Consider the following 13,430-nt stretch of genomic DNA (forward strand, 5'->3'; position numbering starts at 1 on the left):
TGGCACTGCAATGAATTTCACTATACTGTCTAACACCACCCTCATTCCGATCAAGGAATATATTTTTAACATTTTTAATTAATAAATATAATTACACATTTTTAATTAATTAATAGGATTAAAATAAGATATATTCCATTTTATTTTTTATTTTTTAACCCATGAACTTGAACTCTGAACCTGAACCTCTAGGAACCAGAGTCCTCGTTAAGGGGATCCGCAGCCTCACGTGGTCTTGTAATTACTTTAATTTGATTTATGTATAATTCTACAATAGATAAATCATGAATAATCTAGAATAGATACTTTTGTGTAATTTCAATTTTTTCACCCAGCAATTATTAACCATTCAATTGAAATTGTGAAAACCGTAAGTACTCGCGGATCTCTGTCCGGTTGGTGACCGGAGTTTTTACCAGATTTTAACGGTTCAATTTTAATTTGTCGGCAAACAAATAGGCCAGCCGGCTATATAAGACTGGAAGCCACATCCCCGTCCCTGCAACTTATTCATTTTCTCTGAATCTGCAGAAGCTTCGTCTTATTTTGAGTTCTTTGCACTTCCTTTAAATGCTTTGAGCGGTCGCCGTGCAGAGCTGAGTTATTCTGATTTTGATCCGGTGGGATCTTGGAATATATGTATAACCTGTGCATGAGCTGCGCTGAACCAAGGAAGATAAATGCGATGGAGTACGGACGTTTGATTTTGTCCGCGATTACTGTAATGTTAATTTTGTGGTTGTTTGATGGGAATTGTGCGTATGCAATGGACGAATCTTCAATTGTTCACTTCCAGGATAAGCAGGATCAGGAAGAGTTCTTGCAGATTCTCAGCAACATGGGCTTCACTTCTCTGGCCGCGCATCTGCAGTCCTCCCAAGATCTTCTGGTGGGATTGAAAGGCCCACTCACTCTTTTCGCTCCCACAGAAGAAGCCTTTCGCAATTTCAATTCCTCCTCGGATCTTTCGTCAGATTATGATCTCCTTTCCGGCCATTTTGCCAGGGGCCTCTTTACCTACGCGCATCTCCAAATGCTGCCCAATGGAACCAAGCTGGACACCATTGCCTCCGACGGCAGCCTTCTCGTCGCTTTTAACCCTCACGGAGATGGCCAAGATTTGATCTATTCGTCCGCTCAGACGCGAATCGACTATCGTCCAGTGTACGTTAATGGAGTTCTTGTCTCGCATCCGGACCTCCTCAATGACGGCCTGCTAACCATCCATGGCGTGGACAAACTGTTTCTTGTTCTTGAATCGTCGTCCTCGATACGTGGCAACAATTATTACGCGCCTCGCAGTGCTCGACCGCCAGGAGGTGCTCTCAGTCCTGGTCTTGATCATCCGATGAATATCATAATGCCTTTCATGCTCGAAGATGCAGCGCTGAGTCTGAGAGATCGGGGTTACAGCATCCTCGCCTTGGCCATGCGCATCAAGTCACCAGAGCTTCTGCTCCTGCAAAACCTCACCATCTTTACGCTCAGCGACGACTCCGTTTTCTTGAAAGGCGGCCAAGATTTTACAAACAATGTGAGATACCATGTGGTTCCCAACAGCAGGCTGTTGATGGTCGATCTTGCGCGTCTTCCGGCGGGTACAAGACTCCCGACTCTCCTCCACGGCCAATCGCTGGTTGTGACCGACGACAAACCCTTCTCCGTGAATCATGTGGGATTAAAGATTCCGGATGCTTTTACAAACGGATGGATAGCAGTTCACGAGATTGTTCGGCCCTTCCTGATCTCCTCGCATCATCATCATCAGAAGCGGGGGAATTCTAACGACAACAGAAGCCACACAGATAACAAGGCTCATCAGAGTGTAACAGCATCCCAAGAATTAAGGAAGTAGCTTAGTAATCTTTAATTTTAATTCCATATCTTTCTGGTTCTTCTTAGTAATCTTTAATTTTGATTCCATACCTTTCTGGTTCTTCTTAGTAATCTTTAACTTTAATTCTATATCTTTCTGGTTCTTCTGATCATCGACTTCTTGATATTCTAATCGACGAGAATTTATCTCCAAGAAGGAAGCAGTAAATGCCTATGTATACTATTCTGCATCAAGAAGCGCCACCAAGCTTGTTGTCTAATGGAACAGTTAGGATTTATGAGATAATATAATATCAATGAATGGTTCTGAGTTCAAATACTCCTCTTTCCTGGTTCCTGAATTCTAGTACTTTCTTTTCTGACCATGACTCTGCGATCCAATTTATTTTCTTATACTCTCTAATGCCGTCTTCAAGAAGTATGAAATTAATTCCCAAATGTTCATAGTTGGTTGATATATTAATTGTTAACAAACCTACACTGACATTCTATATAGCCACTCTCTTCTTTATTGGTATTTTGTTATCTGTAATTGATAGATTTTGAGTGACTGTAACTTAATAAATAGACGGGATTCAGGACTGGCACTTCAGAGACGGCCAGCTTAATGATAATGATATCATCCCTTATTTCAGGCAAATCAATTTTCAACATGTATTTAGAGATATGAATATAGAGGCAGATTGACCATCTAAGAGAGCAGTGGCTATATCAGGTATCCTGTACCATGAAGAATATACAGAGGAGACATTACTGTATAGGGGAATATTTTTTTTCGCAGTTGTGTAGGTTTTGGTAATATGGTTATTTTTAATTTTGGAAAAAAATATATGGGTATTTTTAGAAAGATAAGAAATGGTGTTTAGAGCAAGTTTTCAGAGATATATAATTTTGTTTGAGTTTATCACAAAATTTATGAAGATCAAACCACCTCACTTAACCATTATATTATATTCTCAAAACTAAAACTAAAAATTAAAGCTATTCTAACCATCATACCACAGTTACTAAAATTAAAAATTAAAGCTACTTTTAGAAAGATATCCAGTCCACAAGCACATATTATTTGTGCTAAAATTTCCAATTTTATTTTGATAGGGTGGTTTAATTAGCACAAAATATATAAGTATATGTTTATTGAAGCTGTGTATATGCTGTGCAAAGACTATGCGATAGAGTCATTAGGGATTGGAAGCTATGAATATGTTGATGATATGATAAGGAACATTACGATGAGAAGCTGATGTAAACATTTTTCTGTTGTGAAATATGGGAAGGTTTTTCTTACTCTGGGGAAAAAAATATTGATAATAATAAATAAGAATATCAATGAACATCAGAAAGCAATATAATCAGAATGTTGATATGCTGTCAAAGATGGGATTAATAGATATTATGGTTGGGATGTATATAGAGTTAAGACTGGACAGCACTTTTTCCATTATATATATTTTATATTTTGGCTTATGTATATGATAGATGTTATGGGTTGTTTTATTTTTTATTTTCTGTAATTTTGGGTTCACTGCTGTTTTTAAGATCACTGTGGATACAACTGATGAAATATATTTATATTTTTTAAATATGAGAACAATGATCCTCTTCTTTACTATATTTCCTGTTTATGATGATGAGATAAAGTGGAATATCTGCATATCATGTGACTAAGATCTCCATACATGTGACTAAGATCTATATGGAGGAAATGCATAAATATATATGTTCTAGAAAATATATATGATCTTTGTATTTTACATATTAATATTAATATAAATACATAAGAATATCAATACAGTTTCACAGTTACAATTTACCGGTGTACTGTAACGTTTAAGAAATAAGGTTATTTTCTCCAATGAAACAAGGGGCCATCCCGCCGGGGAAGTCCTCTAAAAAGTTAAAAAGTTATAAATTTTACAAGTTTTCTTGGAGAATGTAGAGGCCAAGCAGAAATAATGTCTATTCCGTGCGGTTTGGCTTGTCATTCTTAATCAGCGCAAGTAATTGCTAGTAACAATTTCTGCTTTGGGACGGTTAATAGTGTTTTTTCTTCAAAATTCTTTTGCTCCCATGCTTTTGCGGTGGGCTTCTGGAGTTTTCAGCGGTGGTTTTAAATATAAAGGATTAGATACATCATTAGCTCTACCAGTATGAGCGGTAGGCAGTGGAAATGAGAGTGTCACACAGCTGTTAAACGAAATATTTTAACTCGCCAATTTCAATAATTTACAGGATATCCCCTGCTGCTTGTCTCGACAAGAACACTGGTAACGGAGATACTGTCACGGCTCTGATCACGCTGTACCCTGCTATTCATGCCAAACGAATCCAAATATCGAAGAATTCGGCCATCACATCGAATTTCCAAACGCCATAGTTTTTTTTTTTTTGTCGTCAGTAAGCGATATATTCAATCTCAAAAAAGTTACATTTGCTTCATGGCTAAACTCACAATATAGCAGCAACATCAGTAATAGTAGCAGGTGCAGATCTATAGTTAACCGTCGTCCATATAACCGGTCTATATACATAGTCCAAGGTATATATAAATTTGGAAATAAACAGAGAAGTCTAAAAATTCCAGAACTTCATGCATGGACTGAAAATAGGTAAAACTTAAGAAATACAGAAATAGTCTAGAGAGTACTAGTAGACAAAAATAGACACCGTAGGTTCATCTGATAATCAAAAAGAAATAAATCAAGATAAGTAGTTTATCTTGGTAGTGGCAACACCCAGACCTCCATGCAAGAGCCCCCCATTTTGACTTCAGTATGTAAACCATCCAGGTTGTCCAGTAATTTTTTTTTTGGATTCCAGAGAGATGTAATTTGTTGTAACCAACTGGCAAGAGCTAACTAACATTGTAGGCTTGGTTATTGTTACCTGGCCACCGACAAAATTAATGATGATCTTGGAGTCTCCGTATATGTGGATGGTAGGAATATTCAAAAAACTAGTGAACCAGAAGGCCTCATAAAGCCATGGCTTTTGCCTTTGTATTTGTGCCAATACCCGCACCCCAATGAACTCAAAAACCCTGCTCAGGTGAATATAGGATCAAAAAGCCACATCCGCATCTGCTGCTGCTTTGTGATGCACCGTAAAAAAACCAGCAGGGTATATAATCTCCTGGCATGTTTGTTTTTTATTTTATTTTTTAGTGTCCATGCCAATTTGTAGTCCAGCAGAGAGTGTGATTCTGATTCTTTCTATCACCAAAGCAATATTTTCTCTGAAATTATTGAAGATAATGTTATTTCTTCACCTCCAAAAGAAAATAGGAGGAATGTAGCCCCAGGTGACATTGCGTTGACTCCACCATTCATGGCAGTCAGAAATTTAGGTGAAACATGAGAGTTGAAAACCAAAAATGAAAGCCAGATTTTAGAAGCAACAGGGCACGTTATGAACATATGTAAATTATCTTCTTTTGCACTCATGCAAAGCACACAAATACCAGAACCCGACCAATTTATTTTATGGAGGTTTGCCCATGTCAAATTTTTATTTTGCGAGACTAACCAGAGAAAAAAGGTGATTTTGAAAAGAATGTTAGAATTCCAGAATTTAGAAAACTAACGTACCTCAAGATGTATGGTGTCCCGACAGCAAAGAAAGTGATATGTATCTTCCACCATTATGTTAGCGCCCTTTATTTTGCCCCCTCCATATAATCGAATCTCTTTCCGCATTTATATCAAATTCCGGCAAGTTGTAGCTGTTTGCGAAGCTTTTCCCATTCCTTAGGGATAGCCTAACTGTTTTATGTTATATATCAGTGAAGTTTTTTTAAGGCCTATTTTTCACACGAATTTGCAAAATTTAATAGAGATTTCAAATTCAATTTTGATACCTACATCATTTCACATTTCAAAATTTTAAAGTTTATTGAATTTATTTATATATTTAAAAATATATTTTGAATAATTATAAATTTTTAAAGTTTATTGAATTTATTTATATATTTAAAAATATATATTTTAAATAATTATAAATTTAATAATTCATCTATATATTTAAATATATATATATATATATATATTTTAAATAATTAAAAAAATGATAATTTTATAAAAATAGTTTTATCAAATTTCAATCTTAAACTCACTTATTCATAGAAAATATTCTTATATTCTTAAATTGATTTTGCTAAATTTGATAATCACTGTTAAATTGTGTGATTAAATTTAAACTAGCATTTTCAATAATGTAAACACATATATATATATATATATATTAAAGTTTATTTATTTTTAAATGTTAGTTAAAGTTATAAATTTTAATTTACTGATATAAATTCTGATTCACTGATATAAATTATGATTCACTGATGGGATAAAGTTTCTATTAAGTTCTTTGGAATGTAATTATAGATTTTCAAATTTTATTTTATTAATTAATTAATGAAAAAATTATTATAATTTAATTTTGAATTAAGAATAAATTTAATTTTTAAGTGAAAATAAACGTACAATATTATTCTCATGAAGAGGAATAAGGGGAAATTGAGATCAAGTAGGCTTACCACCCCAGTGATTCTTAATAATAATGAAGGGGATGGTGTGGCATACACCATGCACCATACATGTGAACTCATTGGAATATATGACACCTTAACCATTTTTATTTCTCTCCATCTTTCTTCGATGTTGTTTGCTTAGGAAATATGTGTGGGTTATCTAAGGGTTGCAGGGGGTTTTAAAAACATCCCTACAAGTTTGGTTCTCAGTTTTTCTCTTGGAAATCATTGGGATGAGTGATAGTGCACAATGGGCATCATAAACTAGGGAAGACAAGCCAACAACTATCTTTCAGAAAAGCTTCCCATAAGTAGAACATTTTCCTTTCTAAAAGCTCATCGCCCCAACTTTTACAAGGAGGAAGGCCAAAAAATCAGGGCCTCTCGTTTGAAGAAGATAAATAACTCTTACACAATGCTTGGCTTGAATTGGAATAATTTGAAGGCACTCCACTCAGGTGTCGGTTTGTGGCAAGGCAGCTTCAATTCCTCTAGGTCGATAGTTGAGGTAGGTAATTTTGTGCTTCTTGCTTTGTTGGTTATGCTTTATCGTTTTGGTTGGTTGTTGTGTGATTCTAGGTTTTTGGTTCCTCCCTACGATCAAGTTCGTAGATTGTCAATTTGGTTTTCTCCATACATCTCTATTTCTTGTGTGCCTACTTCAAGTTGCTAGGCTCCATGCTTCCTATATCTCTACCTTATTCTTTGATTTCCCATGGCTTTAGAATTACTTTGTTGGTAGTTTTCTGTGTTTTTCTATTCCCGCTGCAAGCGCTTAACATGTTTTATTGGCCCTCTAGTATTGTGGAAAGGGTGGGGTACATGGCCACTATATGTAGCCAGACTACTATGTTTTCCCCTGCAGAGTTTATTAGGTCTAGGTTGTGGGGGAATCACACTCGAGGTCTTCTTAGGGACTACACATATTGTTTGGTGTATTGGCTTGCTCACCATGCCTCGTCAATGTGGTCATAGTCGAGGTCTTCTTAGAGACTATACATATTGTTTGGTGTATTGGCTTGCTTACCATGCCTCGACAATGTGGTCGCAGTGAACAGGGTATTGGGGAGCATGGTCAAACTACTAGACCTGAGGTTCACGAAGGGGGTGATCACTGCTTACCAAGTCGCGACCCAATCACTACTTAACAAGTCGCGACCTCTCCTAGCACTCAGGTTATTGACATTCATCGACTTGTAAGGAACGTTCGCACGAAAAGACAATCAATTTTAGATTCTAAGTTCATAGGTGAACTTTCTCATTAGCTCTTGGACTATGGGCATGCTAAGGGAATACAAAATCAATACATGCATTCAATCACCCTTCATTGGAATTTTAAGACTTTACTAGGGCAAGTTCTCAAGGAGAATCATGGCGATAGAAATGAAATCATCTCTTGTCTCAATGATCTATCACGAAACCAATGGAGAATGCAAGACAACCTTGATCACCTAAATTCTCACCCGACACACATAAAGAAGCACATACAATGTGGATTCAAGCTCTCAATTCCCCTTGGCACCATATTGGAGAATCGTGCTCTAGTAACCTCATCTCATAGATGCCTACTTGTTGTGTTTTAAATCTGCTATTTTTTTTTGTCATTCCGACATCTTTTGTTTTGGATAGCACAATGAATTTTCTCTAATATAAAAATTATGGAATAACATATTGGCCAACAAATCTGGTAAGAGTAAAAATGGTATAAATTTCTGAAAAATGTAACCAACAATATAATATTTCTCTTAATAAAAAACTTCTGATTTATAAGAAAAAAACTAATACTAAAATCTATAAATGTATCAAAATGTAATTTACATAACATTATTTCTTTAAAAATAATAAATTTAATTGTAAAAAATAAATAAATATAAAATATTGTAAAAAAATATTAATTCACATGGTTTGGTAAACCATTTGTTTTCTTAAATATATAGATTCAAATCTCAAAAGACATGTTATGTAGTCTATGGTTAGATGTAATAATAATAACTTAATTAGAAAAACCCACGTTTGTTATGTAAATATAGGGCTCCTTTCCACTCAAATGATTTCAGCAAAAAATTATTTACCCGGAAATCAAATTGCTTAAATTATGGCCGCTTTGTTGTAAATTAAATAAAATTCGAAAAAGCATGCAGCAAAAAACTTTGAAGACATGCACCACCCATTTTCTCCTTTATTCTTACTTGATTCTAAAAACCAATAAATTACATTATTGTTTAAATACCTCACCCATGATAAACAAAAGACCAAAGGCCTTACACTTCCTTGGAAAATTCACAATCACAACAATACGAAATTTAAAATCTGCTTCGTTATTTTCCCCTCTGCACTGTTTTCTCAGCTCTTTTTAAATTCTTTTCTTTTCCTTTCTTCCTTTTCTCCCTCTCCTCTTCTATCCCCAACTCCTTATGTTCCTTAGGTATTCCCATTTTCTGTATTGTAGCTTTTTCACTCTCCTTCATTTCTCATGGTTCATCAATATGGTTTGTTATGAGATTCACACTTTTTGGACATACAATTAATCAAATTTACTAGCCATTACTACTCATCTATGGAATATTTAATGTTTTATAGGCTTGGATTTAAATACATTTAATTTTAAATGCTAAAGGTTTTCTGCATTGGTTCAATGTAGTTTCTATGGTTATTAAGCATCATAAGGTTTTTTTGACGTTTTGAGCCCTTGGTTTTTGCCTTGACCATGGTCCAGATCTTAGGTTTTTTTCTTTTAGTATAAAATTTTCAGATGGCAATTACTTGACACTCAAAGGCTAAGGTTTCCTTAGAGAGGTTATTTGTGGTGGTTTAAAGCATTTTACATAAGTCTTTTTTTCCCGTAGAAAAAGTCGTAATTTATATTCATATTGAAATAAATTACATTTTGTAGATGCTTAGCACATATGCAGATAGCTGTCCATGAAAAAGGACAAAAAACACTAATAAAAATAACAAATTATGTTTACAACTACATCGAGCCTATACTTTTCTGCCCTTCTTCTTCTCCACCCTACGCCAACCCTGTGAGTCAGAAGGGGGAACAATGATGGCCTGTTGGTATACTTGTGTGTTCGCTGGAGGTTCTTTGTCGGATTCTGATCCTTCAGATCCATGAGTTCTTTTGTTGCCACTAACTTCCTGCTGTGGAATTTTCTGGTGCTGATAATGATCCTCCATTTGTGGGTCTGGTGCTTTTTTTTCCTGTGTGTCGTTCTGTTCCATATTTATGTCTGGTTCCTTTTGGTTTGTTGTGTGCTCTGTCTGAATGTTCTCTTCTTCCAGTGGTTCTGTATTCTGCCACCCATTTGGCTTTTTTTGCTGTTTCTTGTTTCCTTTTGGATTCTTTCTGGCCAAAGGGCAAGAATTTTGGAGGTGTCCTGTTTGCCGACAGCTGCGGCATCTGAATGCAGTGTTTTCATAGTCGAGGGGTTGTATCCATTCCGTGTTGTTATAGTTTAATGAAATTTTATCTAATAGCCCCTGACTCAAGTCCACTGCGACGCAAATTCTGGCAAAAGTGAAAATCCCTCTGCTATATCTGTCTTCGTCAATTTTTAGGAATTTCCCCAAGGAATCCCCAATCGCAGATAGTACAGAATGATGCCAGAAATGTAATGGGAGGTTGTGAAGCCTCACCCAAACAGGTGTTGTTGTGATTTTCATAGTGTTTGCGTCAAATTCAGCAAACCAAGGGGTAACAAATAGGCCTGCATTACCCCAAAACCAAGGCCCCTCCTTGATGATACTATCCCTTTCTTCCTCTGTGTGGAAATTTACAATGAAAAACCCTTTTGAACATAGGTATATATCGCATTCTGGTGTCCAGCGGGAATATATCCATTGATGTAAAGCATCGGATTTTGGCCAGTAACCATTAAATCTACATATAATAGCATGTTTTGAGAGTTCAGAGTGTAGTGCATTTACCTCTGGTATGGTAACTTTGAGCTCGTAATATTCCAACTTTTGATCTACTATATGTGGCCCTGGTTGCTCTGGTGGTGGATTTGGTTTGGTCGGCATTTTTCCCTTCCCCTTAACTGCATCCCGAAAGGAGCCTGGAATCTGTGATCCGCTGGCTGCTGCACCTCCCCGAAGCCTCATGTTGACAATAATGTTAGATCCTGGCTTAATGTTGTAGTGGCCTATTGCCCAGTGATCTTGTATCGATCTGCCTTCTGAGAGCAGATGTTGATATCCTTCCGGGAGGCCAATGTGATTGGCGATGATTTTCTTCAGTTTTGAGACTTTGTCTGAAGCTCGAACCCAGATTGGGGTTGATTTCCCAGAGGGGGGCTTTATAAAGATTTGGAAACGTAGATCTGATGAGGATGCCGCTATGGGGGATGCCTCGGTCATCGATTTGGGTTCGACACATTCCTCCTGTATTCCATATAAAAGCTTCCAGGCCTCATCAATCTGGCCGCTCTGAGTATACCCTGTATTTAACGCTGTCCCCGCCGAGGACAGAGGAGCCTCAGACCACAGGTAAATCTGATCCAATATCCGGCCCCATAATTGGTCTTCAACCAAGCCATTTGTAGACTGCCATAGCGCGGTAGATCGGGCCCGCGGTGTATCGAAATGGGGCAGAGGTACAGGGCTCTGTTTCCCATTGACGCAGACGCAGGGCAAATCATCCGCGTAGGAGGGCGCATCAAAAAGTAACTGTGTGGATCGGTTGTTTTGTAAAATATAACCCCGGACAATGAAGAGGGGTGTCCAGGGCCGTCCTGTGGAAAACGATCCGAGACAATTGGGGGGGGAAAACCTCCAGTTCTGATTGCTTTGGTTCGAATCCTTATGCTTCTTTCCATCAGAGGATCCAGGCCAAGTCCTGAGGGTAGCCTCGAGCTCTGAGGCTCCCGCGGCTAGGCTCCAAGCCGTTCCAGTATCCAGCAGTTGTTTGGGGGCGGCGGCGGCACCAAACCGGTCTTCTGAAACCCTAAGCTCACGAATTCCTGCCATCGCTCCGTCCTTGTAAAATAATTATTAAACAACATTTTACATAAGTCATAAACTCTTGAAGCTTTTTTTAGGGTATAAGGTATTTATTTTCCTATCCTAACTATAGCCAAGAACTTAAGACACACTAATGAGGCGAAAACCTCATAATGGTGCTCATATCCTATATGAAGATCACGAATCCCTTGGTGAGGTCCGATGTGGTAGTTTGAACCCTCTACCATGGCCATTAATCCTTAAATGCTTTATTTAGCAATTAAATGGCCAATTCCCCCCTCGGTCATATTTAAGACCTTAAGCTCGTTTCACAGTGTGGAAAGCCTCATAATAATGCCCATATTTTGCTTGGAGGTGAAAGAAACCCTAGTGACGCTAGGTGTGGTGGGTTAAGGTGATGTTCATGGCCCTTGAGCCTTAAATATTCATTTTGAGATTAGGACCTTTATTTTCCTCCTTTGGCCAAGGTTAAGGCCCCAAGGCCCATTTGTCATGTGCAAAACCTCCCAATGGTGTCAATATCCCACTCAAAAGCCAAATATGCTATAAAGAAGTCCCATGTGGTGGTTTGATGTTATATCTATTATTTTTGGGCCTCAAGAAGTTACATTATAGCCTAGCTCTCTTATTCCTCCCTTACATGTGATTAATCCATTGAGACCCATCTATCGTGTGCTAGACCCCCTTTTATTGCCCATATATGTCACTTAAATGCTAAAGATACCCTATATACCCTATAGAGGGTATGTGTGGTGGTTAAAATAGGTTTTAACCCTTTACAAATTAATTCATTTAAATAGATTCTTAATAAAAGTAGAAAAGATGTAATGGCACGCCCACGCATACACACACATATATTAGCATAAATATTTTACCCTATGTTGGAAACATAATCCTTAGAGATTATGTAAATCTGTATTATTCACTTGAGAGTAAGGCAAAAATCCACAAGTGAACTTGAATAATTATGAGGAATCTTAAGCCTGAACAAAAGGTAGCAAAAGAGCCTAAGCAAAGAAAGAAAAAATTTCAAACTAAGTGTAAGGTTGAAAGAAAATGTTGCAATATAATTACAGATGGCAGAAGTACATATAAATTGGTGTCTATAGAGGTTATGGAGAAACTGAAATTGAAAAGTTTAGTCCATCCCAATCCATATCGAGGCGCATGGTTAAAAAGGGGACAATAGGTTATTGTTACTGCGCAATGTTTCTTAACTTTTCAAATTGGAAATCTCAAAGAGAAAGTCTTGTGTGGCATAGTAGAAATAGATGCATGCCACACACTTATTGGAAGACATGGTTATTTGACAAGGAGGTTTTCCATAATGGCTGAGAGAACACCTATGAATTTAAGAAAGATGGACAACAATATAAATTGGCACCACGGTTGCAAAATAAAATGACAACTATAGGAAACAATGATGTGAATGTTGGCAATAGTCACATCATATTGTGTTCGACTAAATTATTCTTGAAGGAGTAGGAAAAGGCAAGTTTTTATCTACCTATAGTACCAAATAAAGCCCAAGAGAATGTGAAGGAAAGTAATGTGCCACTGGAGATTTAAGCTTTGTTGAAAGAATTCAAAAGAATTGTTGTGGATGACTAACCAACAACATTACCTCCCTTAAGGAGTATTTCTCATCAAATTGACTTAATTCCATGGTCAATTTTACCCAATAAGGCACCTTATCGGATGACTCCAATAGAGAGTGAAGAGGTGAATAGATAGGTGCAAGAGTTACTTGACAGGGGATTGATTTGAGAGTTGAGTCCATGTGTCGTAATAACAATATTAACATTGAAAAAGACTAGTGAATGGCAAATGTGCACGGATTTACGGGCCATCAATAAGATCACCATCAAGTATAGGTTTCCTTTATCAATAATGGATGATCTTATGGACTATTTGAGTGTGGTTGAGTATTTCAGAAAGATTGATTTGAAGAGCAGGTATCATCAAATTTAGATAAAGGAAGGTGATGAATGGAATACTTCCTTCAAGTCAAAATATGGACTATTTAAATGGTTAGTTATGTCATTTGTGCTAGCTAATGCTTGAAGTGCATTTATGTGACTTATGGACAAAGTCTTGAAACCATTTT

The 13,430-nt window shown here is 36.9% G+C and overlaps 1 protein-coding gene across 1 annotated transcript; it reads left to right on the forward strand.

Moving 5' to 3' along the window:
* The first annotated feature begins 685 nt into the window (after positions 1–685).
* LOC149151531 (putative fasciclin-like arabinogalactan protein 20) lies at positions 686–1,855 on the forward strand. Its single transcript, XM_089443186.1, has one exon. It carries the CDS (start codon positions 686–688, stop codon positions 1,853–1,855), a length of 1,170 nt encoding a protein of 389 aa, XP_089299312.1.
* The last annotated feature ends 11,575 nt before the right edge of the window (positions 1,856–13,430 follow it).

Source organism: Pinus tabuliformis, chromosome 9 (genome assembly GCF_031772625.1).
Source record: "Pinus tabuliformis cultivar Carrire ecotype Pingquan chromosome 9, CPIR1, whole genome shotgun sequence".
In the NCBI taxonomy this organism is placed as follows: domain Eukaryota; kingdom Viridiplantae; phylum Streptophyta; class Pinopsida; order Pinales; family Pinaceae; genus Pinus; species Pinus tabuliformis.

Coding starts and splice junctions, on each gene's coding strand:
- LOC149151531 (XM_089443186.1), top strand. CDS start 686: ATGGAGTACGGACGTTTGATTTTGTCCGCGATTACTGTAATGTTAATT.